The 27,899-nt window shown below is 37.6% G+C and overlaps 2 protein-coding genes across 4 annotated transcripts in view; one reads left to right on the top strand and one right to left on the bottom strand.

The window, feature by feature from the left end:
• Nucleotides 1-4,996, top strand: part of RASA1 (RAS p21 protein activator 1) — a 112,544-nt gene extending 107,548 nt beyond the window's left edge. Inside the window, exon 25 of the mRNA XM_043464708.1 lies at nucleotides 218-4,996. Within this exon, the coding sequence (XP_043320643.1) occupies nucleotides 218-301 (84 nt within the window). The 3' untranslated portion in view covers nucleotides 302-4,996. The remainder of the gene's footprint in view (nucleotides 1-217) is intronic.
• Nucleotides 2,785-27,899, bottom strand: CCNH (cyclin H). Of its 3 annotated transcripts, none has more exons than XM_043464710.1 (9): nucleotides 27,603-27,898; nucleotides 25,597-25,719; nucleotides 16,999-17,072; nucleotides 15,808-16,018; nucleotides 12,441-12,604; nucleotides 9,183-9,253; nucleotides 6,512-6,623; nucleotides 3,630-3,690; nucleotides 2,785-3,076 (listed from the first exon to the last, which is right to left on the bottom strand). In XM_043464710.1, exons 1-9 carry the CDS (start codon nucleotides 27,717-27,719, stop codon nucleotides 3,038-3,040), a joined length of 972 nt encoding a protein of 323 aa, XP_043320645.1. In that variant the 5' UTR covers nucleotides 27,720-27,898; the 3' UTR covers nucleotides 2,785-3,037. The 3 variants fall into 3 exon arrangements, with proteins under 3 accessions (XP_043320645.1, XP_043320646.1, XP_043320644.1); XM_043464711.1 differs by having other exon boundaries at nucleotides 2,785-2,902; nucleotides 27,603-27,897; XM_043464709.1 differs by lacking the exon at nucleotides 2,785-3,076 and having other exon boundaries at nucleotides 3,556-3,690; nucleotides 27,603-27,899.

Below are 27,899 nucleotides of genomic sequence, written 5' to 3'. Positions count from 1 at the left end.
ATATCTTAACCAAAATAACATGACCAGAAATATTCAATAAAGGACTGAGTAATACATACTTAAAATTGTATGCTTTTTTTGAGTAGAATGGTAATAGTATTTTATGAATCCCTTTGGGTTCATATGGTATTTTTCAAATCCAGGTTTCCCATCCCTGAGATTTGACAGAGCTTTCATTCATTTACTAATTATTTTCATATTGTTTTTCCTTGTCTAGCATGTACTGAAAAAGCTTCTGGCTATAACAGAACTGCTTCAGCAAAAACAAAACCAATATACAAAAACTAATGACGTCAGGTAGCAGCCTTCGCCGCAGTGTTCTGCATGGAGTCAGCATGCCCAAAACAGTAAATCACATCAGTATCATGTCTCCTTTGCTCTTGCCAAAAAAACAGCACACCTTTCCACATTCCAGTGATGTGTGACCTATGCAAACAGAACTCGAGATTCTGCTGGTAGCTGCACCAGCAGCTTCGTAAGCTATCTTTACCAACCTCTGAGCCTTGGTGTACAGATCACCTTTCACACAATGTTATGACTGTATCTTGAACTTTGAAAATATATTTTCAATACATTCAATTGCCAAAGTTTTGCTGTTTCTTGAGAAAACAACTATGAAAAAGCATTCTCTGTTGACAATTGAGTATAACTGGATTGCAGACTGTTCTTACTGTTACTTCTTCCTGAATTAGGAATATGACCGTCTGACTGTTCAATGACTTTATTTGTATTTACAGTTTCCAGAATTTGCCATTACAATAGGAACAATCCTTGCTGTATACTTTTTTAAAATAACTGTGCTATCTCTGCTGGAACTGTTGAAAGAAAATATATAGAGTGAATCTATTGCTCATCAGCTTTATTTTTTAAACGTACCACTTATTTTGTTGGAATTGTCAAAGACTGTATTTAGATCTCATGCTTTTGTTTAATGTTTACAACAGTAAATAGTTTGAATTCAATAAATATTATTGGTCATTGTGTACTGATCAATGCATGTTACCCATTCAACCATTTATAAATGACCAATTTCTTTTGTATGTTAAAAAAAAAAACCTAGAATACTTTCGGTTGAACATATTCATTAATTCCAAGTTGATTTTTTAAATTATGTGAACAATTTCATCAGCCACTGAACAACTATCCAACATCTTTGACCTTCTGACTACTTGTTGTATCTGCTGGATATTTAGTTTGACTGTATAGTTTTATTTGCTTCTGTATGTGTATTTTTGTGAATTATTCACAGGGTTAAGTTAAAATAAAACCAAGGGATATCTTAAAATTGATTACTTCTGTCTAAGTACAGCTAAACATTTAATTTCATTATTTTCTTCCTCCTTTAGGGACAGCTCAGAATTTAGTACCAGAGCAAGGCTCAGGGAGAAGATGGAATTTCAGCTTTTTTTTTCTGGCTAAGGGTCTCCTGAAGGGTTTTATTAATTTATTATGTATTTGTTAACAATTCTTTCCCTCCCCTTGTCCAGGGGAGACAAGGCATACATAGAAGGTGGTTCTAAACAAGAACATATTGAGAAAAGCATTTCCCACAATAAGGAAAAATTTTCTGAAGGCCTATGTTCTAACAGCGACAATATTTCTTCCTGTATTTTAAGCATTAGAGGGATAGAATAAAGTGTTAAAACCAAGGGTTCACAAAATTTCTACATAGTATAATTTTAAGTATTAATATTAAATGCTGTTATTTGTATGGAGGTAACTAGCCCTAAAGTAGCTGCAATTTTACAAGTTGAACAGTGATACCAAAATACTCAGCATATCCTGTGTTCCTTTCTTTTCAGCTAGACAATGGTATGCCATTTGGCCTCCTTTGGTGTTCTAGGATACTAGAAGGGATACAGACTAGTGATATCTCTGAAAACATTTTGGAAATAAAAAAGTCCAGATTAGAGTGCTTGGCAATTTGGTTCTCTCCCTCTACTCACACCTCAGTTTTAACCATACTAACCTATCTGCCCTTTCCTGATCTCAACTACTACTCCTGCCTTTTATTTATTTAAAAAAAAAACCCACAAACGTAAAGATACCCTGCTTTTCATATTTTAATGACATACTTCTCTCTTAAAACTGCAATAAAAGATTTATTACCTTTGTAGGACTTAGTCACTTAGCTGATCAATGATGAAATAAAACCTCTGAATGTTTTTTTTTAAGGGGCTTGGTAGGAAAATCTTCAGAGGTAAATGCAGACCTTGCCCTGATGCCAAACTTTAGTGACCTAAGAGAGAAACCCGCTACTTAACTGTGGACACTGTGCCTCCTGGCTAGAGCCTGGAGCACTGCTACTTCATTTGGACTGTCCCAGAGGGTCGGAAGTCTCGGCTTGTCACACTCAGCGAATTTTATTCCTCTCATTTGTCAGTGAGAAGGAAACTAAAACCAAAAAGCTCAAGCCTGAAATACAAAGAATTATTAAAGAATATGCATATATGTAAATTTTACTTTCAAAATCTGAATTGTAATGAAATGGCACCTATATTTTATGGAAAGGTGTGTCCTGGGATGCACTGACACTGGGAGACGTGTGTATCTGGAAAATTCAGATTCAGGACAATTGAGTTTCTAAGAATTTCTTTAACCCCATTTTCTAGCCAAAAAACCTGACTGACCATCATAATTTGGTTCCAACTCTAGAAACTAAGATCACAGTTAACTAAATTAAATGCTATAACAACCAACATTCCTTAGCACCTATAAAACTACTAAGTTTTGTTTTTTGTGGTATCTTTTTAATAAACAGATGTTCGATTATGACACTTTATATAAAACAACATTGGCAAATTATAGCTTTAATTAGATATCAGTCATGATGGGGTAAGATGACCCAAACCTGGTGTTACTCTGGCTCCTTTGAAGATGTTTTATTTCACATAAAGCTACCCTGAAAGGAAAAAATTTTAAATAACATAAATAGAAAAGCTTAATATATTTTCATGCTTTCATAAATAAAGTTAAATGCCAGACATGCTTCATCCGTCTGATGATTAGTTAGCATTGGCAAATCAATTTCAAATGGCTAGAGAGAATCTACCAGGTCATCGTCAGTCCATTCTTCCTAAGAAGGAAAGAAAATGTCATAAGGATAACAGTATACTGAAGCATAACCAGTATTGTTTACCTTCTTGCCTCTCTTTAGGAAAATGTTCTTTTGCTATGTTGATTTATAAGGTAAATAAATCAAGAAAATTTGTGGTGGTTTAACCTTATAATAACATGGTGTGGTCTTACCAGGTTAGCCTAGTGACAGGAATAAACGTTACAGTTGTGACGTTCTGGGTCTGATTATTCATTTTTATCTGACTTGACATGTACAATTCTCTTAAAACAAGGGTAGGAAAAGACTCCTTGAAGATCAAGAAGTATATCTACTACCTTCTATAACCTTAGGAAGGACTCTTCATCAAGTAACTATTGTACTACTTCAGAACAGGCCAAGACAGAAGTGAGAAAAATTCCTCCAATAATGGCCAAGGTTAATAAAGGATACAAAAGAAAGCTTTCCAGTACTTCTCTCTATAATGCTTGTACTCTAGGACAATAAAACCTTAACATTATGGTTGTACCAGAATATACAACAGTAATTTACATTTTCCCTTTGGAGAACATACCTCCTCATGTTTGGATTTCTTTGAAACATAATCATCATCTTCATAACCTTTTCTCTTCTTCCTGCAATTAAGCAGCCATCAGTAAGCAATCTAATATGGGCAACAGGATAAGTTAGCAAGGCTATGAGAGAGATTTACTGAAGACCAAAGCCTGGATAAATGGAAAGAGGTGAAAAATTCGGATAGGAAAACTCTCTTTCAAATTACTCTTTGAATTCAATGCAATTCTAGTTACAGTCCAAAAACAATACTTTTCATGGAGCTTATCAAGCCAAACTCTGACCTGGGAAACATTAGCAAAAGAATCTGAAAAAGAACAAAGCAAGGGGGATCTTGTCCTTAAAAGTGGGGCACAGTTGTCCCTTGATATCTGAGGGGAACTGGTTCCAGGAACCCCAGAATACCAAAATCCTCACATTGTCAAGTCCCTTATATAAAATGGCAATGGTCCAGCGGTGCTCTGCATCCAGAGGGCTCATTGTATCAGCAAAGAATCACAGAGATCAATGATCAGACAGGCAAAAAACAAAGTATATACAGGGGTTTAATCTGTAATAAGTATTTAAAATAAGAGAAAATCAAGAGATTTTTAGATGAACAAAAATTTTTAATATTATGAGATTTCTACCTCAGACCAGGCACAAATAATTGTAAATGGTTTTTACAGCTGAACAAAAGGCAAAATAATAATTTAGGGTAAGAAAAGGTGTTTAGATGTTAAGAGTGTAAAGCAAAAGACATGTTGCCTACATCACAAAGTGAAAGGAACAACGGAAGAAAATAGTCTCAAAAACTACAAGAAAATGACACCAGGAAATTGAGTAGGGCTTATAATTATGCAATACAGAAGACATGCAAATGATTCTTGAACATAGAAATATCAATGCCTCAAAGTAAAAGGGGAAATGAAAACTAAAAGATGATACTATTTTCTTTTTTGCCCAGACTGGCAACAGTTAAAGACTGACAGTATTAAATGTTGTACAATTTATATGAAAACAGTGGGAAATTATTTCTTGTGCACAGACATAGAGAAAAGCTTGGCAGAGGTAAATGCCTCTCAGGTCACAACTGGGACTGGGGTTTGCTCAAGGAGAACTTTGGTTTACCTGCATTAACTGGCTTTAATAGTGATAATATAGTACTTGTACACTGAAAAAAAGTAAAAGAATCTTAAAGTCCAAGGAAAAATATTTTATCCCAAAGCAATGCTTGTAAGTGTGGGTCCATGGACCGATGGTGCTGGTCCACGAACAATCTCCAGTGTGCAATAACTACAGAAACTGAGTGTATGTCTAGAAACTTTACAGCAATTTGATAGAATAATTTATGACTGTTAAATCTAATAAAATTTAAGCTTCTCTTTATGTGTTTTTTCTTTTTTTAGTAATTGGTAACATTTTACAAAGCATAAACATCTGTAATGGGCTAGAAATAAAACCAACAGTCCCTTCCAGACAGTTTGAGAAGCACCACTTAAGTACTCATGCAAGATTTGACTGACACGGTGCAAAGCAGATGGTCACCTGGAATAAGATGTAAATTCTAGCAATTAAGAATTTTCTATTACAGTCCATTACGTAGCTGCAAGAGTTAAGATTAACAGTTCAATGGTTGACAAAATTTCCTTTAAAAAGGCCAGATTGTAAGTATTTTAGGCATGTAGGCCATGCAGTTTCCATCACAACTACCCAACTCTTCTGTTATTGTGTGACAGCAGCCATAGACAATAATGCGAACTAGTGGGTGTACCTATGGCCCAAGAAAACTTTATCTATAAACAGGTACTGGCCCAGATTTGGCATATGGGCTATTGTTTGGCAACCCCTGCTTGAAGCCTATGTCAAAATCAACGTGAAAAGATTATCAATCAGTGCTGCAATGCTTTTCACTATTCACCATTTTTCTTAACTTCTCTGTAACCATTCCTTCCTTCTAGTCACCACAGAAACCCAGGAGTGAAACTCACCAATTTTAAATTCTGTGCTAAGCCATGTTTTGCAGTTACAGCTACAAATATAATATTATGAGTCTCATATTTTACACACTAAAACTTTAAAGAATTTGAGTCATGTGTACCTGATCTGAAGGCCTTAATGCTGTGCTGGCTTACATGTTATCCGATAGTGTAGAGATTATAATTATACAGATCAAAAACATTTCAAATGGACCTTGACTGTTAAGATGCCAGAGCTAATTCCCAGTAAACTTTACAGACTGCAGTCCACGGAACAGAAGTTTCACCATTCCTATTACCCTACCCAGATCTTCAACTGTTCAAACACCTAAAAGGTTTAAGTAGATATTTCAAATTGCAAAGCATAAAGAGCCCAAATACAGTGATTTTCACATTCAGCCTACAAGTCAAAAAAGCAGCATTATGGTGTTCCTTGTGGCTGCAAGAAGACACTGAACACATTAGCCTATTGATTCTGTCTTCAGCATAAAATTACCACAGAGAAAATATGCCAAGTTTCTCTACCCTAGCTAATACATGTTAAGTCTAGAATAGTGCACTTGTTCTTCAGAGGAGATACCAGACCACAAAGGACCCAAAGCTTAAAAGGGCAAGAAGAGGTTCAGGAATTCCCTAGAAAGACTCTGCCCCATGGATCCCACAAAGAGTAACAGAACGGGACAGGGCCTGCAAGCGGAAGGACACATTAGTCAGAGCGGGAGCAGAATATACTACTGAAACCCAAACTCATAATTTATTATGTTGTGTTTAATCCTATTAGAAATCTCCACTCAAAAAAAGAAAATCAGATTTGGGGGTAAGTCAGTTTTCCCCACATGAACAAAACTTACCAGTTAAATAATTTAAAGACTAGCTGGACACAGTAACAACTCTATTCTTGAATGGCAGTCTCACATCTACTTACGTAACTACATTAAGCGCGAGCTCAGCAGAGTGACACCTCTCCAGCTTCTGTTTCAGAGCAGCAACTTCTTCAGGTCTGGGTGGTTCGTATTTTTTTACCAAGTTCCTCATGCCTATGTGGAGATTAATAAAAGGATTTAAACCAGGTAATAAAAAGGCTTGTTCCCCTAAGGGAGTTGAATATTTTCCCATCTAGTTTGGGAACCAGAAACACTCCTGAAATGTGATTATTATCAGTATTAATATTGTTCCACATTAAAATCCCATGGCCACCATACTTCTAGTTCAAGTTATTATAGCCATCTGCTGCTTGGCCCATATCATGTATGGTAAAAAGATAAACTTGCTCCACTAGTCAGTATTTTTTTTCCAATCTTAAACATGGTTACTTTTTGCTCAAGTTTTACAGGCTTTTAAAAAAAGCCCTACATGATTTAGTAAAGACATGCTTTTGTCCCCTGCCACCAACCATATTCATAACATTCTATCCTACAGATGGAGGGCTGAGAGTATACTTATTTACAAAGAAAGCCGTTATTACATGATAGCTAATGAAGGTAAGATGCTTAGCAAAAACATGTCAACCATCCTCTGCTTTAACAAAATGCAAAACTTATACAATGAAGTATCACCAAGAAAACAAAAATGTCCTCGTTAAGCTAAAAAATTCAGTGACTTTAAAATTGCAGAAACATCCTCTACCTAGTCTGTATTTAATTCAACTACAATAAACCAAAGGCCATTAATCGCAAGGTTTATTAGGGCTATGAGAGATCCAGGGCTTGTTGTTAGTCAGCCATGTACTCCAAACGACTGACTTATTTCATAATGCAAATAAAGCAGTGTTTTCAACTAAATTAATACTTGTGACAACACCCTTAGGACAGTATCTTTGTGTGAAAACTTATGAATAAGATACCTTAATATCATTAAAGCTCCAAGTGTTAACAAGAGCTATTCTTATTATAGTAAAACAAGTGGAGTAAAATAAAGCTACTGAGAGAATTACTGTCACGTACACACACAGCACCGTGTTACCTTTAAGATCTCTTCTACCTACTAAATTCCCTGATCCTAGTGTCTGGCCAAATCACAGTTAGCTTTGGAAGTGAACCCTCTAGTGGTAAAACTGAAAATCTACAGTTTTATGATTCTTAAATCACAAATTCGGTTTTCTCAGATAGTCTGAAGCATCTGGACTTTCGAAACATAAAAGATGTAAGTACTCCGTCATCCAAGATCAAGATCTGCAATCTCATATTTCAGTATTTAAATTACAGATTTTATTAACAAGCACAAATGGTTTAGAAACACGCTGGTTTTTAACCCTAAAGAACAGCCCAGCAGCCCTGAGCACGCAGTGTGACACGGGCAGGGATGAAAACGGAGAGGACTGGCTAACCTAGCCAGTAAGTTCAGGAAGGGAACTACATTCAGGATCTTATAATAACCTATGATGGAAAAGAATCTGAAAAAGAACATACACACACATATAACTGAATCACTCTGGCATACACCTGAAACTAACCCAACTATATTTTTAAACAGTGAAAAGAAAAAAAAAACAAAACAAAAACCCAAACCCTCAAGACAGTGTTTCTCAGCATCGATCGTATTGACAGCAGTTTGGGCTAGATGATTCTCTGTCATTAAGTGCTGTGTTAGTTTCCTAAGGCTGCTATTAAAAATTACCACAACTTAGTAAGGCTTATTAAAACCACTGGATGGATTCCCTGACAGTTCTGAAGCTTAAGAGTCTGAAATCAGTTTCACTGGGTCAAAACAAACACCAGCAGGGCTGCGCTCTCTCCGGGGACTTCTGTTCCCGCCTCCGCAAGCTGGCAGCATTCCTCAGCCGATGGCTATGTTACTGCCATGTTTAGGGCTGGCATCTTCAACTCTGTCTATTCTGTCTTTACACTGCCTTCTCTGTCACACCTCCTCTGCCTTCCTCTAACAGGGACACTTGTGATCACATTTAGGCTCCATCTGGATAATCCAAGACAACGCCCTTAACTTGGTCACATCTGCAAGCACATTTTTTGTTTTTGCCATATAAAGCAACAACATTCAGTTTCCAGAGATGATGACACGGCTATCTTCGGGGAGCCACTCCTCAGCCTACCAAGGGGCTGTGCTGTGAATCATAAAATACAGCAGTACCCGGACCTCCACATCCTGGATGACGGTAGCAGCCACAAACACCCCCACCCCCGAAGCTGTAACAACAAAGAATGTTCATAGATGGGAAAAAAGAAAATACACCCCGTTAAGAATCATGGCTTTTGTAATATCAGGTAAGGAAGTGACTAGCAAGTGACACACAGTAACTAATTAAAGCTAATTTATCTACAAAATAGAAATTTCAAATTTAATTAGCCTTTAGTTCCCTCAGACCTTTTTTAGTGCTCATCATATTTGCGTACACTTTAAAAGGACCTTGTTTTGAATCTCAACCCTTTGTGAATCTCATTAATATTTTTCACTTTCCTAAAAAGTTACATGTAAAAACTACTTCATGTACCTTCTATTTGTTCTTCACCTTCATGATACAATAGTAAGTAAATCTAAACAATAACTTGTAATCTCAAGTTAAAATACCAGTAAGTTATTTATTTACAAAGTAGCTCTGTGATAGAAGAACATTTTATAAAGCGTTCTGTTTTACTTACTTTTCATTATATCTAGTAATTGTGACAGGGAAGTTCTGTTCTCCTTGAGCATAAGACTTTCTGATAAATAACTGGAAAAATGAGGGAAAAAAATGTTTTAATCTATTGCACACATCTTGAGAAAATATGACATCATAAATTATTTTTCTTCAAGTTCTTTTCTTCATCAAGGTGAATTTTTTAATAAATTTACTTGAAAACTGTTAAATAACAATACTTTGAACTTTACTAAAACTATAAGACTCTCTTACAGTCTTAAGAGTCTACTACAACTTGTACTAGGTTAAAAATGCTTAATATTCAAGTTAATTTATTTAACTTCCATAATATGTTCAGAGAGAAAATGATATGAAAATAATCGTAGCAATACTCAATAATACTTGTGAGGTTAAGTGTTTAATATTTAAACCCTATCAGTCGAACTTCACTTTACAAGTGAGGAATCTGAGTCACAGGGACAGACAAGTCATGAATTAAAGTCAGGGAGTAGCAGAACTGGAACGTGGCTCTAGTAAGGATTCTCTCCCCTCTTGTTATCAAGTCCATGTTAACTATAATTGCTCCTCTTGAGACAAAGAGGTATTCCTGATAACCAGTAAGAATATCACCCCATGCTTGACAAGTCTATTACATCTTTTCTGCATCAAGTCCAAATCAAAGGTGTTAATACTGGGTTGGCCAAAAGGTTTGTTTGGGACATCTTACGAAAAACCCGAACGAACCTTTTGGCCAACCCCATAGTATTCCTTAAATGGACTTACAGCCCAGTTAACTGTTTTCCTGGAACCAATGATAGTATTTCTGTATTTATAGTTTTAGCCACTCTGAGGTTTTATATACTTGAACCTGATCTATATTTAATAACAGCCCAAGTGAACAGATTCTCAAAGTGATCTTTGAGAATAATCTTTCAAACATGAATGTAATAAAAACTGTTAATTTTTCTCTTAGATGAAATACAGTTACAAAATTTAGGACAATTTTTAAAGAAATATTGTTGCTATATGTCTTTTAAGCTATCAAAATTATTTAAATTATATTACAAAATTTTGATGACTACTTTTGCTATTATATTGTCTTCATCCAGTGTGGGAACCCATTTTAAATATGGAAATCAGTAACTCCATTAACAGCTAATACATTTCTACTTTTCAGCAATTCAAAATAACAATTAGTTTTTTCCTTTTCCTTTCACAATTCTGCCATCTTTTTTTGTTTCTCTTCATTACCTAAAAAGTCAAACTAGGAGATGTGAAGTAAAGCTTTAAATCCAATGAAAAAGAAGAAACCCCAAATCAACAACAGAATATTCCATAAGTAATTATCTTAAAACATCATTCAGAATATAACAACAGCACAAAGGCTTCCCCCTTTTGAAATCAGTAATCAACATAAAAGAAATTTACATGTATCCCAAAAGTTGGAAAGGAAGTCAGAAGTTAAAAATGATTTGAAAGCATTTTCTCAAAGGAAAAAATGCCCAAATGTCTATGGTCTCTGGGAATGCACAAAAGTGTATTAATTTGTAGTGAGCCCAAGGTACTATGGGCCCCCTGGTGGCTCAGATGGTAAAGAATCTGCCTGCAGTGCAGGAGACTGGGCTTCGATCCCTGGGTTGGGAAGATCTCCGGGAGAAGGGAATGGCTACCCACTCTAGTATTCTTGCCTGGAGAATTCCATGGACAGAGGAGCGTGGTGGGCTACAGTCCAAGGGGTTCCAAAGAGTTGGACAAGACTGAGCAGCTAACACTTTCAATGTTCAAGGTATTATAATTTCACTTCCACCTGCCTATCTGAAATTATAACTAAATTTCTAAGATGAAATAAACTCTACTTTAGACCTTAGGATCCTTCATCCTTCTCTATTGATGTAAAAAAAAAATCTTAGCACTGAAAAATTAGCATATAAACTGCATAAGATACAATGCTTAAACAGATTAAGTAAACAACTGGTTATCTGAATTGTGGAAACAACTTTCTTCCCTTACCCTACGGAAGCTCCACACTTGCAAAATCCATAGTATCAATTTGTATGGCCATCCTTCCTAACTAGAGCAAGGATAGCTTGTTCAGTCCTAAATTTCTACAGTATAGTAGACTGCATGATATATAGAAGGCAATGTGGGGGGAGGAAAAACTTCCACAAAGGTTTGCTTAGTAAAGAAATGAAGGTATAGATCGCTTTGGGATTAAATATATATATTAATATACAATTGATGACTTCTGTTTAAAGAGAAGAGGCATACCATAAATTAAACAAAATATAAACCCACAATCCCTTATCTTGGATTTATTTTGAAATTCAGAATTATTCATGTCTTAGAAAGCTAACATGGTGTATATACCATGAAATGTAAATTATTTCATGGTATATATACACTGCCCCAGTGTCTCTGGGGCTGCATCCTGTAATCAGTTATATTAATAGCTATGCAAGGAAACTTATAAATATTCCCATTCAGTTGAATAAAGACTAAATCACATCTGGTCATGTTTCCTGCCACCATATCAATGGATTTTGAAATCACAGACAAGGGATTACAAACATGTAGAATAGTTTAAATTTAGAAAGTTTTATCATCTTCCTCAGCTATTTTAGGAATGAACCAAGCAGAAGTTCAAAGGTACAAAGAAATTAAATGAGAAAGTTTCAAGTCTAACTTACTACTTACCTGGGCTTGAGTTAATTATAAGTGAATACAATAGGTATCTAATTAACTTCTGCACAAGATATCACTGTAAGAATCACGTGAGTTTAATTCACGTAAAGTGCTCATCACAACACCGCTCTCTTGTGCACTTACGTATCCGCTAATTCAGTCTACAGCTCACTGAAACTCATTTGGACATTCTCTAAAGCATCACTCACTCAACAAGGCTTTACTGAATTTCATGTGCCATACATGGAGATTAATGATAAAACAAGGCAGATGTATCTGTTGCACTCACACTGCTTACCAGTTCACAAAACTTCTAAATTTGCCATATATTGATAGCTGTTATCACTCTTTTTGATAAAAAGTCGATTTAATTCTACTTTGATCATAAATGGGTTTTAGCTCAAAAATCTTACTCAATTTTTAAATATTTCCTTAAAAGGTGATTCCAAGTATTCCCTCAGTTGTCCTCACCAATGCTCAAACATAGGAACATGAAAGACTGCAGTCACAAAGTGAACCTTACCTTAAAAACTTGGGACTCCAGAAAGAAAGAAACTGAGGGACTGAGTCTGATCTAAGTTAAAACACAAAACAATACCTTTCCATAGTAATTCCTGCTCTGGATGCACTAGATAAAATGGCAGTCAGAGCAATCTGGGAAGGTGTGTATAAAAGGTGAGCATCCGTCAATGCAACTCTATTAAGAAAGTCATCAGCTGTTTTCCTCAAAATCTCTGGATTCTCCAACAGGGGATAGCGAGTCTAGAAAGAGAGTTTACAAATGTTATCACTGCTGAGGGTTTAATGGAGTAATAACAAGACAAAAATATTTATATAAACCAGAAAGTGCTTAACAACGGAACACTTTTATATGTGTAGCTCCTGTAAGACACATTTAGAAACCAAAGCACCACTTCATTTTGATTTGAAATTCTTTCTACCAGAAGTTTACTTTTTGGAAGTAAATGGAAATGAATCTTGGTTTGATTATAGAATTATTTTTAGTATATACCTAAGATATATGAACCATCCCTTATAAGTGCTCCGTCAGTCACGTCCAACTCTCTGCCACTCCATGAACTGCAGCCTGCCAGGCTACTCTGTCCGTGGAATTTCCCAGGCAAGAACACTGGAATGGGTTGCCGTTTCCTCCTTGAGGGGATCTCCCTGACCCAGGGATTGAACCTGCGTCTCCTGCCTCTCCTGCACTGGCAGGCAGATTCTTTACCACTGAGCCACCTGATGATCCCCTATTTTCTGACAATTTCTACCTAATGAACCCTAATCTTAAACCCTCAGATATATTTCAGATATCCACATTCAAGTCCCAAAGCAGTCAGAAATCTTATACTCTGAAACAAGACAGCCAGAGTCAGTTGTGCAGTCAGACCCAGGTCTTGTCATTATCCCCGAATGCCTGCCCTGATGTTACAAACCCAACATTCTACTCCGACCACAGCGCTCCCCTTCCCAGGACCCAATGCTTCACAGTTGTTCTCTGACTTCCTCCTCAGAACTTCTGGTTCCTTATCCCTCTAACTTGCTCCTACTCACCAGTGTCCACTGGTTCTAATATTCCTCTTTAATTCCCTGCCCTAGTACGCTGCCAACATATTTCCAGCAAAACATCAATAGCAGTCAAACTCAACCAACCTTCTTTTCAACTGTACCGATTTCTGGGTGCTGCTAAAGAAAACAATACAACCAAGAGGTCTGGAAATATTCATCTAAATTCAAGTTCACTGACCTCAAAACGGCTCTCAACACTGCCTAGCTATGATGATGATACTCCATTGAAAATGTGTTCTCCCTGTTTTTGCTGATTAAACACTTTCCACCTGACTCAATGTCTTTGATAATTCTCAGAAACTTCACTGCTCTCAGAAAATGAACTTTGCTGATAACAAAGACAGTATTTCCTGCTACAGTCAGATCCCCAGGCATAACATTATCCTTCCCTATGTTTTCCTCTTTTCCTCCATTAAGAGAGACAGCCAATTCTTCTACCTTGCTTCAAAATCCCGTGTCAGGCCCTTTTACCACACTTCAAAGGAAAACTCAAGCTACACATATTCAGTTAAGTTTTACTAGCTCTCTGCATCAGTTTCTTACACAAAACACAACAAAAAACTGTTCCTTTCTTCTAGCAGTTCCCCCATCTTCTCAATCATCCCACCTTCTTTTTCCACTTCAAAGACAAGCAATTTAATCCAAGATATGGATATATTTTCTCACCTTCGATTTATTCCCCAACCAGCTCCAATCTGCTTTCTTCTTCCACACTCCACAAAGACTAATTTTACCAAGATCACAAATCACCTTTGGCACTAACTCCAGCAAATGGCAACTTTTACTCTGCCTGAATTCTGAGCAGGTTTGGAGAGCTGTCCCTGATCATATTATAAAAGCATTCTACGTCTCCAGAAGTCCTACCTCTCTGGATATTCTTCAGTCTTCTTATTTCTCTCTAGCTACCCTTTAAATAGTCCTTACGACCAATCCACTTGAAATCTTCCTGGGGCAATCATGCCCAAATCTCTACCTCCTGCCTACCCATCTTCTGACCTCCAGACACATCTACCAACAATCTACCTGTAAGAATCACAAACAATCTACCTGTATCAGACACAATCTACCTGTATCATAACTGTACCACCATCTACCTATATGCTCAGGCCAGAAACTGGGGATTCTCCCACTGTCTTCACTCTCTATGTGCAATCACTCTGCAAGCTCTGCCAGCTCTGCCTGTCTCCCAAGCCCAAGAAGCTCGCTCTGTACCCAGTGTCACCACGTGAGTCAAAACCACCATCTTCTGTCTGAACTACCGTTACTGGGATCCCTCCCTCCATTCAAATACATTCTCCTCATTATGCCTGACATGTAATACAGATGTGCAATAAACACCTGGGGCAGACTGATACAGAGCTTGCCAACATGCTTTTTAAAGCTGCAAACCTAATCATGCCACTCTTCAGGCGTGAACCCTTCACTGGCTTCCTGTCCCTCTATTCAAAATCTGTAATGTTACTTCCACAGTCTAGACTGCCTTCCACTCAGGCAGACACCCCATCTCTCTCTCAGTTCTGTTTAGGTTCTTTAGGGCACCGTGGTTTTTAAAAGCTGAGCCAAAGTCTGAGCAGGATGCTCTTCCACCACCCAGTCCCCACTCTTCTTCGAATGTCACCTTGCTGCACTTTCTCAGAACTGTCTCCTCTTCCTCTCATCTGCCACCTCCTTCTAAAGCACCCTGTTTCCCCTTCTGTTAACACTTAGCACACTGAATATATGATACTGTCTTTCTCATGAGACTATAAGGCCCAGCAAGTTGAGGCTGTTCCTGTCTAGTTCTTGACTAACCCTTAAGCACCACGTTTGGCATACAGAAAGCACCCAAATTTTGCCACTCAAGATAAAGGAACCAGTTTCTGACTTCTATTTACTTAACTCCAACCATTCAAGCCCTTCTTCAGGACCAAAACAAAACAACTTTAGTTGCTTTTGTTAGTGTTCTGACAAAACATTTTATTTACTGTTACTTTTGATGCTTACATATTGATTTTAGTTCACAAGGTCCTAAAAATAGAAGTCACTTAGCAATCTTCTAGTTTAAAATTAAGTCTTTTGTATCTAAGACAGTATACTTGAGTTAGAAGAGTTAAGTCTTTAAAAGTGTTACTATAAAGACACAATGGTCTTCATTATGGTCCCTGGGCTGGTATTTGCAAATCTACTGAATCAGAAGCTCTGGGACCAGTCTGACAATTTCAGTTAACAAGCCCTCCAGGTGATTCTGAAGCACTAAGGCACACTGAAGTTTGAGAACTATTGCCCTAGGAGTCCAGGCCAAACTCATATTTTAGTTAAGCCCATTAGGATCATTATAAATTATAGCAAAATTTTGATTCTTTTAACAATAGCAAAGGAGTTCACTCTACCACTTTACTTTACATCAGCAAGATTACCTTTAAATCAATGAGAAAGCCCTCAAAGGGTCTATAAGGATTGTGGACAATAAGGTGGAAATTAAGTTGCTGTATAAGAAGCAGTTCATATTCCAGAATCTGTTCGAGTGCTTTCTCTTGTCCAAGAGGGCTCTCCCGCAGATTTCCAACAAACTGGGGACTAGATACATTGAATTCATCTACTTTGCAAGCCAGAAATGCGCAAGTGAGCCTAGAGGAGAAAGGGGAGGCATATGTATAAAAAACAAAGTATTTCTAAAAGTATGTTCTTAAACTGCCTAATATTCACAAATGACTATACTAAACATCTTTGGAAATTGGTTTAAAAAAAAGTTTCCTGTTTACAATCTTTTTATTCATAAGGTGACTAAAGTTCTCGGTTGAACTGTATAATAGTGACACAGCATTCAATCATTAACTTAATGGCAATTTAGCCTAAATATCTGGGAAAACAAAATAATAGGAATAAGAGAACTCAGCAGCATGAAAAACAAATGGAAAGGGAAAAAAAAAAAAAGCACATACATAAGTACATATGGGCCTGGGAAGAAAGTTACGTCAGAGAAGCATTATGACAAGCCATCAGTGGAAGTCTCTAAGGGCATTTAAGTAGAGGGTTATTACCTCAAGAACAAACCTATTAAACTCTCATGGCTGCTACGTAAATTTTAAGAGTGAGAAAGATTGCCACAAAAACCAGTATGGGACGTACCAAGAGCCTGACCAAGACTGGCAGAAATGGGGATAAAAAAGAGAAATATACAGGAACAGTGTGACTGACAGCAAGTTCTTTGCTACGTCTCATACTAACTTCATCTTTACTTTTAATGATAAGCATAGTGCTTAGCAGAGACCAGAAACAACAGATCTGTGTTCAAGTGAAAAGAATATGGAACTATAGGACTTGTAAATTTGTAGAGAAAGAGGACTTACCATAAATGATTCTCAGAGCAACTGAGTGAAGAAAGGTTCCACTAACAGAAAGATATTAGGGTAGCTAATTTGAGAGAAATAGAATGTGAATTTGGACAAATGCCAATACAGATGTCATCAGAATTAGAGGGAACAATCTTAAGTTCAGAACAGAATACAAGTATAAATTACCCTTTATTAGGAAGTCATTTTCACACACATACATGGTCACATAGTAAAAAAGTATTCTTAAGTGAAAAATCAATAAATTATACTTACATTATTATCCGGGGGTGATATTCCATTACTGAGTTGTTAAGATAAAAGCGCTTGAAATACATACAAGCTGTACCCTAAGATTAAAAATACACATGTTATCAGAACCTGTTCACACATACAAGTTGTTCTGCATTAAAAAAAAAAAAACTTATTTATGCAAATATTCCTTTAAAAAAGTCACTGGTGAAAAATACCAAAACTTATTTTTTCTTAACTCAAAATAAATTGTGATAAATTACTACAGAAAAGCCACAGCCAAAAGACCTTCTGTTGTCCTTCCCCACCTACTTTGGGTCAGCATTCTTGTGGTCACTGACTTCAATTAAAAACTGTATGGTGGTTTTATACAACAACAGGCTCCCCATTCCAGTATTCATGGGCTTCCCTGGAGGCTCAGATGGTGAAGAATTCGCCTGCAATGCGGGAAACCTGGGTTTGATCTCTGGGTCGGGAAGATCCTCTGGAAGAAGGCATGGCAACCCCCTCCAGTACTCTTGCCTGGAGAAGCCCCATGGACAGAGGAGCCTGGCAGGCTATAGTTAACGGAGTTACAAAGAGTTGGAAATGACTGAGCGACTAAGTATACACATATACTTGTATAATTTATACAAATGATCAAAGCTTAACCAATCTTATAAAATATTGATAAAATAACATTATTAGAGCAATGAGTCTTCTTTTTAAATCCACTCTAGATCTGTGATCTAACCGTGATCACTGCTGCCAAACCAAACAATAGAAGCAGCACCTACCACTTACTGACTGCATCCCATGGGCCACACTCTGTGCCAAACACAAAACCATCACCTTATTTTAATTCTTACAACAATGTGGCGAAGTGTTGCTATCTCTACAGAGAAAGAAACTGATATCAATGAGGTTAACTGACTTGCTCGAGATCACACATCTAACAAGGAACAGGGATGTTTTCAACCAAGGTCTGCCTGTACTTTTAACCACTAGTTCATTTGGCTAGAACCAATGAAATAAATATCTATTTTAGAATGGAAAAGATATATTTAAGTACTCTGAAGTTTAGTCATTTTACATGAGACAAACATCAAAACTATCAGTTACAAAAAATAAGTTATATAAAGGCAAATTCCACAAAGAAGTTTATTCAAGGATTCAGTTTCTTCACCTGAAAAGATCACGTAAACCTACTGCCTCATGTTATAGTTTTCTTATTAGAAAAGACTAGGATCAAATCTGGAGATGGAAAGGAAGCACATCTAGAATTTTACATGAATCTGATCTCAAGATAAAAGTCTGATTAAAAAAAGAAAATACTATGAATACTTTTGGACTATATTTTCAATATACTTCATTTATCAACTTTAAAAATGGAGATTATTTACTAGGAGCTTATTCTTTTGTGAGTCATAGATTATTAACTCAGTTTAACTTTAAAATGTATGATCTACTTTCAGTTAAGACTTTCATATTTGATATCCACAACAAATCTGTGAGATAGTATGGAGAAAATAATTTATATGCATCCCTTTTTTAATCTTGCAGCTTCTAAATTTCAGTTTATTTTCTATCAACAAGAACACACATATCTAGATGGGAAAACAAAATCATACCCCAGTAGAATAAGTTAAGTGAAGACACGCATCTACCTGTAAGAATTCAGACTAAGGATGGTAGAGATAGATGATCCAAGAACTCAGAAAAAGAAAAGGCACAGATTAAGAAGATAAAAGAAATGTTTAACAAAGAGTGAGGAAATATAAAGGACCAACAGAGATGACCAATACCTTAACTCAAATAAAAAATACATTAGAACTCTACCCAGCAAGGCTCTCATTCAGAATTCAACAGAGAAATCAAAAGCTTTATAGATAACCAAAAGCTAAGAGAATTTAGCACCACCAAACCAGTTTTATAACAGATGCCAAAGGAACTTCTTTAGGTGGAAAAGAAACTGCCACAACTAGAAACAAGAAAACTACAAATGGGAAAGCTTTTATATACCAGCAAAGGCATATATACAGTAAAGGCAGGAAATCGTCCATACACACAGTAGCAACTGTGAGGAGAGTACAAATGCAGACCTGAAACTTTAAATAATCTTGTGTACATTTACACACACACACACACACAGGCTTCCAAGGTGGCTCAGTGGTGAAGAACCCACCTGCCAATGCAGGAGACACTGGTTCAATCTCTGGGTCAGGAAGATTCCTTAGGGAAGGAAACGGAAACTCATTCCAGTATTCTTGCCAGGGGAAATCTCATGGGCAAAAGAGCCTGGCAGGCTATAGTCCATGGGGTCACAAGAGTCGGACATGACTTAGAGACAAAAGCAACTATATATACATATATATAAATCAAATCTTCACGGTAACTGCAAACGAAAATCTACTATACACACACACAAAAGAAAAAGGAATCCAAACAAATAACAATGAACAAAACGGCAATAAGAACATACACATTGATAATTACCTTAACTGTAAATGGATTAAATGCCCCAACCAAAAGACATAGAGCGATTGAAGTAAGACCCATATATGTACTGTCTACAAGAGACCCACTTCAGATCTAGGGACACATAAAAACTGAAAATGAGGGAATGAAAAGAGATTCCATGAAAACGGCAATCAAGAAAGCTAGAATACTGAGACTCATATCAGACAAAACAGACGAAAATAAAGACTGTTGCAACAGATTCAAAAAGGACACTATACATGATGATCAATCCACAAAGATACAACAACTGTAAACACATTTGCATCCTGCATAGGAGCTCCTCAATACCTAAGGCAAATGCTAATGGCCAAGAAAGGAGAAAAGGACAGTAACACAGTAATAGTGGGGAACTTAAAACACCCTAGACAGAATATTAAAAAGCAGAGACATTACTTTGTCAACAAAGGTCCATCTAGTCAAGGCTATGGTTTTTCCAGTAGTCACGTATGGATGTGAGAGTTGGAATGTAAAGAAAGCTGAGCACCGAAGAATTGATGCTTTTGAACTGCGGTGTTGGAGAAGACTCTTGAGAGTCCCTTGGACTGCAAGGAGATCCAACCAGTCCATCCTAAAGGAGATCAGTCCTGGGTGTTCACTGAACACTGATTGAAGGCTTGATGTTGAAGCTGAAACTCCAATACTTTGGCCACCTGATGCGAAGAGCTGACTCATTTGAAAAGACCCTGATGCTGGGAAAGATTGAGGGTAGGAGAAGAAGGGGATGACAGAGAATAAGATGGTTGGATGGCATCACCGACTCAGTGGACATGAGTTTGGATGAACTCCGGGAGTTGGTGATGGGACAGGGAGGCCTGGTATGCTGTGGTTCATAGGGTCGCAAAGAGTCGGACATGACTGAGCAACTGAACTGAACTAAACACCCTACTTACATCAACAGACAGATCATTCAGAAAAAACCAATAAGGAAACTCAGGCTTTAAATGACACATTAAGCCAGATGGGTTTAATTTAAATTTATTGACTATTTCATCTGAAAGCAGCAGAATAAACATTCAAGTGCACAGGGTACACTTGGACAGATCATACAGGCCATAAAGCAAGCCTTGACAAACTTTAAAAAACTGAAATCACACCAAGCATCTTTTCCAACCACAATGCTATGACATTAGAAATCAACCACAAGAAAAAACTGTAAAAAACACAAACACTTGGAGGCTAAAAATACACTACTAAACAACAAATGGATCGCTGACGAAATCAAAGAGGAAATCTAATTCCTAGGAACAAATGAAAACCAAAGCAGGGCAATCCAAAATCTTTAGGATGCAGTAAAAGCAGTTATACAAGGGAGGTTTATAGAAATATAGTTTTACCTCAGGAAATAAGAAAAATCTCAAGCAACCTAAGCTTACTCTTAAAGCAACTAGAGAAAGAAAAACAAATAAAACCCAAAGTTAGCAAAAAGAAGGAAATCACAAAGATCAGGGCAGGAATAAATGAAATTAGACATGAAGAAAATAATAAAAAAAATACCAATGAAACTAAAAGCTAGTTCTTGGAAAAGATAAGCAAAATTGACAAACCTTTAGCCAAACCTACCATCAAGAAAAACAGGAGAGGGCTCAAATAAATAATGAAAAAGGAGAAGTTACAATGGATACCACGGAAATACCAAGGATCACAAGTGTGATCCTATAGGATCATAATTAGGTAACTATACGCCAATAAAATGAAAAACCTAGAAGAAATGGACAAATTCTTTGAAATGCAAATCTCCCAAAGCTGAACCAGGAAGAAATGGAAAATATGGACAGAATTCTAAGCACTGAAATAGAAACTATTTCAGTTAAAAAATAAAAACTATTTCAGTTGTAAAAGTCCAGGACTAGATGACTTCAAGGGTAAATGCAATCAAACATTTAAAGCAGGGGTCCCCAACCTCTGGGATCCAATGCCTGATGATCTGAGGTGGAACTGTTGTAGTAATAATAGAAATGAAGCACACAATAAATGTAATGTGCTTGAAATCACCCCAAAACCATCCCCATCCCACCCCTCCAGGTCCACTGAAAAACTGTCTTCCACAGAAACAGTCCCTGGTGCCAAAAAGGTTAGGGACTACTGATAAAGAGAATAGTTCAGAGATTACTTAAAACCCATCCTTCTGAAACCCTTCCAAAAACTGCAGAGGGAGAAACATTCCCAAACTCATTCTATGAAGCCACCATCACCCAGAGGCCAAAACCAGACTGATAACAAAAATAAAATTACAGACTAGGATCACTCATGAACATAGGTGCAAAAATCCTCCACAAAATACTAGCAAACTGAATTGAGCAATACATTAAAAGGGTCATTCACAAGGGCTTCCTTGGTGGCTCCGTGGTAGAGAATTTACCTAGTAATGCAGGAGACACAGGCTCAATCCCTGGTCCGAGAAGACCCACATGCTGTGGAGCAACTAAACCCAGGTGCCCTAGAGTCCAGGATCCACAACTACTGAGCTCATGTGTCACAACTACTGAAGCCCACAGCCCTAAGGCCGATGCTCTGCAACATGGGGTGCCACCGCAATGATATCAACTAGAGAAAAGCCCGTGCAGCAGTGAAGACTGAGCAGAGCCAGATGATCACACACCATGATCAAGTGGCATTCTTCTTAGGCTACAAGTATTTTTCAATATCTACAAATTAATTAGAGTGATGTACCACATTAACATGGGCTTCCCTGGTGGCTCAGAGGTTAAAGTGTCTGCCTGCAATGCGGGAGACCTGGGTTCGATCCCTGGGTTGGGAAGATCCCCTGGAGAAGGAAATGGCAAAGTGAAGAATAAAATCTATATGATCATCTCAAAAGACACAGAAAAAACCTGACAAAATCCAACACCAATTTATGATTAATACTCTCCAGAAAGTGCATAAAGAGAACCTACCTCAACATAGTCAAGGCCATATATAACAAACCCACAGCAACATCATGCTCAATAGTGAAAAGCTGAAAGCATTTCCTCTGTCATCAGAAACAAGACAAGGATGTCCACTCTCAACATTCTTACTCAGCATAGTTTTGGAAGTCCTAACCACAGCAATCAGAGAGGAAAAAGAAGCAAAAGGAATCCAAATTAGAAAAAAAAAAAAAAAAACTGTCACTGATGGCAGAAGACATTATACTAAACATTGAAAATCCTAAAGATGTTACCATAAAACTACCAGAGCTCATCAGTGAATTCTGTACAGTTGTAGGATATAAAATTAATACACAGAAATCTCTTGCATTTCTACATACAAATGAAAGATCAGAAACAAATATTAAGGAAACAATTCCATTTTTGATCACATCACAAAGAATAAAATACCTATGAATAAACCCACCTGAGGAGGCAGAAGACCTGTACTCTAAAAACTGTAATACTCTGATGAAAGAAATCAAAGAGGACAAAAACAGATGGAAAGATATACCAAATTCCTGATGGAAAGAATCAACACTGTCAAAATAACTATATTACCCAAGGTAATCTACAGAGTCAAGGCAATCCCTATCAAATTACCAATGGCAGTTTTTGTAAATCTAAAACTAAAAAATCTTAAAATCTGTATGGAAATACAAAAGACCCCAAACAGCCATACCAATCTTGAGAAAGAAAAACAGAGCTGGAGGAATAAGGCTCCCTGACTTATGACTATACTATTAAGATACAATAATTAATATAGCATGGTACTGGCAAACTATTAGAAACTGCCTGCAATGCAGGAGACCTCGGTTTGATTCCTGGGTCAGGAAGATCCGCTGGAGAAGGAATAGGCTTTCCACTCCAGTATTCTTGGGCTTTCCTCCTGGCTCAGGTGGTAAAGAATCCACTTTCCCTCCTGGCTCAGCTGATAAAGAATTCCACAATGTGGGAGACCTGGGTTCGATCCCTGGGTTGGGAAGATCCCCTGGAGAAGGGAAGGCTACCCACTCCAGTATTCTGGCCTGGAGAATTCCATGGACTGTAAAGTACATGGGGTCACAGAGTTGGACACAACTGAGCAACTTTTCACTGGCAAACCAATAGACTCATAGATAAATGGAACAGGATAGAAAGCAGAGAAATAAACCCATCCACTTATGGTTAATCTCAACAAAGGAGGCAAGAATATATAATGAAGAAAAGACAGTCTTCACTAAGTGCTGCTGGGAAAACTGAACAGCTACATATACAAAAATGAAATTAGAACACTCACTAACACCACACACAAAAATAAACTCAAAATGGATTCAAGACCTAACTGTGAGACCAGACATTATAAAACTCTTAGAGGAAAACAAAGGCAGAATACTCTTTGACATAAATCACTATAATATCTTTTTGGATCCACCTCCGAGGGTAATGAAAATAAACAAATGAGATCTAATTAAACTTAAAAGGTTTTTGCACAGAAAAGTAAATTATAAACAAAACAAAAGGACAACTCTCAAAATGGAAGCACTGCAAATGAAGCAACCAACAAGGGATTAATCTCTAAAATTTACAAAGAGCTCAAGTAGCTCAATTAAAAAAAACCAAACAAAAAAACAATCAAAAAATGTGCAGAAGATATAATATAGACATTTCTCCTAAGAACACATACAGATTGCCAAAAAGCACATGAAAAGAGATGCTCTGCATGGCTAATTACTAGAAAAGTGAAAATCAAAACAATAAAGAGGTATTACTTCACATGCATCAGAATGGTCATCATCAAAAATTTCACAAACAATCCATGCTAGAGAGGGTGTGGAGAAAAGGGAACCCTCCTACATTGTAGCTGAGAATGTAAAATGGTACAGACCCAATGGAGAACAGTAAGGATGGCCCTTAAAAAACTAAAACTAGCGCTATCATATGATCAACAATCCCACGCCTGGGCATATATCTGGAGAAAACCATACTTCAAAGATACATACACCCCAATGTTCATTGCAGCACTATTTACAACAGTTAAGACATGAGAGCAATCTAAATGTCCATCAACAGAGGAATTTAAAAAGAATATGTGGTACACACATACAATGAAATATTACTCAGCCATAGCCAGGTGGCTCAGTGGTAAAGAACCGGCCTGACAATGCAGGAGACATAAGAGACATAAGTGATATCAGAGAGATGGGTTCAATTCTTGGGTCAGAAAGATCCCCTGGAGAAGAAAATGGCAACCCACTCCAGTACTCTTGCTTGGAAAATCCCATGGACAGAGAGAAGCCTGATGGGCTACAGTCCACGCGGTCACAAAAGAGTTGCACATGACTTAGCAACTAAACAAAAAAACAAATATTCCATTTGTAGCAACATGAATGGACCTAAAGATTAACATACTAAGTGAAGTCAGAGAAAGACAAAATATCATATCACTTCTATGTGGAATCTAAAAAATTATACAAATGAACTTATTTACAAAACAGAAACAGACTCATAGGCTTAGAAAACAAACTTTTGATTAACAAAGGGGAAAGGTAGGGGATGAGGGATAAATTAAGTTAGGATTAAAGTGTACACACTACTGTATATAGATAAACAACAAGGACCTACTGTATAACAAAGGGAACTCTAGTTAATACTCTGTGATAACCTATATGGGAACAGAATGTGAAAAAGAATAGATATATGTATACGTATAACTAAATCATTTTGCTGAAACACAACACCGTAATCAAATATACTCCAATTTAAAAAGAGGGAGGACAGAAACAATTACAGAGACAGCATATATAAATCCAAATAGCCGAAAAGTTTTAACTACCTGTTTCTCCTCAACAATACCCTATCACAGTACAAACACACAGCACACAAGCACACACACAAACATCCGAAACAAAGACATGAGAACCCATTTCTTTCCCTATAAAATGAGAATGTCATGACACATCCAGCAGACCTCAAAATTCTTTTGATATTAAATGATTTTTGAAACACTGTGTAAGATACAACATAAGAATTCATAATTTAATGCACTTATTGAAAAATATGACAAAACAAATATTGATGCATAAATTATATATAACTAAGGTGCATTTTTGAGTAAAGTGGATAGAGAATTGAGTTAAATATTTGTAAGAGGTCACAAGTTAGCTTATAAGATTAATCTTTATAAGATCTTGTAAGTTAGTTACAGACTTTATACTTCATTACTATTATAACTTACCACAACAGATCTTGGCATTGCTGGCTTAAACACCGAACAGAATTCCAATAATCTTTTCTCATAATATTTGCAGAGCGTTATTTCTTCATGAGGCTCAAGAAAGACTGGGTCATTTGGAAGAACCTTTAGATCAAAAGTTAGAACAAAAGTTTAATAAATTAGATAATCTTAATATTTCTCTGTGCAGATTTAATTGTTTTTAATCTCTAACCAAAGGGAAATGTACCTCATTTTCTCTTTATAGAACTGCTAATATTACACAAAAATAAGTTTTAAAAAATATTCAATAAACTTAAACTGTACCATAATTGCATAACTTCTCAGAATGGCAGCTGCGTATTTGCTTCACTAAGGTATAAGCAATCGTGAGGAGTGTGTGCATATGTTCACAAGTTTGATGTCACTTTTACAGATCAAAAGGAAGAAACCGTCAATGGTTGGAAAACTTTCAATAGCCCTTTCTCAGTCGGTTATTGAGTCACAAAGGCTGAAGTAAAAATCAAGAATCTCAAGGATAATTCTGACCCTTAACATATTACCTCTTCTGTATCCCTACAAAATTTCTACAAAATTCACTGTAGGGTTAATAAATACTATAATTTTACAACAAAAATATCTATTTGGTGCCGCTATTGGTTTAATTACAACTGCCTAAAAAGGTATGTTGAGTCCTAACCTCAGTACCTCAGAATGTGAGAAAATAGGGTCTTTGCAGATACAATTAGTTAAGATGAGGTCCTACTGAAGTACAGGAGGCTTCTAATCCGATACGACTGGTAGCTTTGTAAGAACACATAAAGAGACAGAGACACAGGGAGAACACTCCGTAAAGAAGGAGCTAGAGGCTGGAGTTGGCTGCCACAAGCGAAAAAACACCTGGGGTTACCAGAAGCTGAAGAAGAAAGGGTCTAGAAGTTGTAGAGAGCACTACTCCACCAACACCTTGGTCTCACACTTCTAGCCTCCAGAACTCAAACAATAAATCCCTGTTGTGTTAAGTTACCTAGTATGGTACTGTGGCCGTCCTAGGAAACGAACACACGTGGGGCTAATTGTTGAGAGAGCGCATGGCATTACGAGTCACAGAAGGACCGCTGAAACCAGACACCACGGGCTCAAATCCTGGCTCTGCCGCTTACCAGCAATATAGCCTGAGAAGTTATTCAACCTCTCCGTACTTCAGTGTCCTCAGATGTAATGCGAGGATAACAGTATCTACCTCATGGGGTAGTTCTGAGGATTATATGAGCTAACAGTTGCCAAACATTGAAAATTTAGCACAGTGAGTACTACTCTGTACAGCACAAAAAAAAGTGATACGAAGTAAACAAGAGTTACAGGTAAAAGTAAAACTGGAAGGGCGTGGCTAACAGATTGTAGTCCAAACCTTCTGTGGTCAATTGATTTGTGCTAACGGTGTCTCAACCCCCTTCCTCTGCCCTGCCCCATCCAATCAATCCATTCCTTCCCAGAAAGGAAAGAACAGAATCTGACAAGATTAATTTCCCACTTAGAATCTTTCTAAGGTTTCCCATCTCTCCATCACAGAGTTCAAACTACTTACTTCCGCTTACAAGCTCCCTGCCTGTGTTCTCCAGCCTTTCAGTCTGCTCCGCCACACACGATCAAGAGCGTTCCAGAAACTAGCTCTGCGATTTCTGAACTCCTCCTTTGCACCTGTGGCTCTGTCCGCCGGGAAAGTCCTTTCCCCATCTTCTCCACACTAGTCACTAGGAGAAACCTCCCCCCGGTACATTAGCATCCGAAAAAGTGGCTTCTTCGCCTTGTTATTGACTATACAGTCCGCCGCTCGACTGAGGGGATGGACGGCCTTGTCCGTCTCCTTACCCACTGTACCTGGCAAGGTGCTCGCTGTTGATTAGATGGATAAACGCACTCCGCGCCGAGGAGGCGGAAGGGAGGTGTGAGTTAAGTCCTGGGGGGAGGGGGAGACAGGCAAGAGTTTACAGAGCCCCAGGCCGAAGGGCGGCAGCCCGAGCCCTCACCTTCCCGTTCGCCACCGCTTTGCATTTGAATTTGCGATTGGCGTCAGCCCGCAACCGCGCCAGCTGCTCCTCGCTGGCGAAAGTCCAGTGCCTCTTCTGGCTACTGTTGTGGTACATCGGGAAGTCGGAGGCGAGGCCCAGGGAGTCTGTGGAGAGAAGACCGCGAACTGTACAAAACCTGAATATAAGGCACCTAAGCCACCTCCAGGATCCCGCGGAAGCCAAGTCAGGACGACCCGGCGCGGGGGCGATGACGTCAACGTCACGTGATAACTCCGTCCCCAGTCGCGTTTCCGG

Source organism: Cervus canadensis, chromosome 4 (assembly GCF_019320065.1).
Source record: "Cervus canadensis isolate Bull #8, Minnesota chromosome 4, ASM1932006v1, whole genome shotgun sequence".
Classification (NCBI taxonomy): domain Eukaryota; kingdom Metazoa; phylum Chordata; class Mammalia; order Artiodactyla; family Cervidae; genus Cervus; species Cervus canadensis.
Note: the sequence above shows the minus strand (reverse complement) of the source record. Positions and strands in the feature narration are given on the sequence as shown.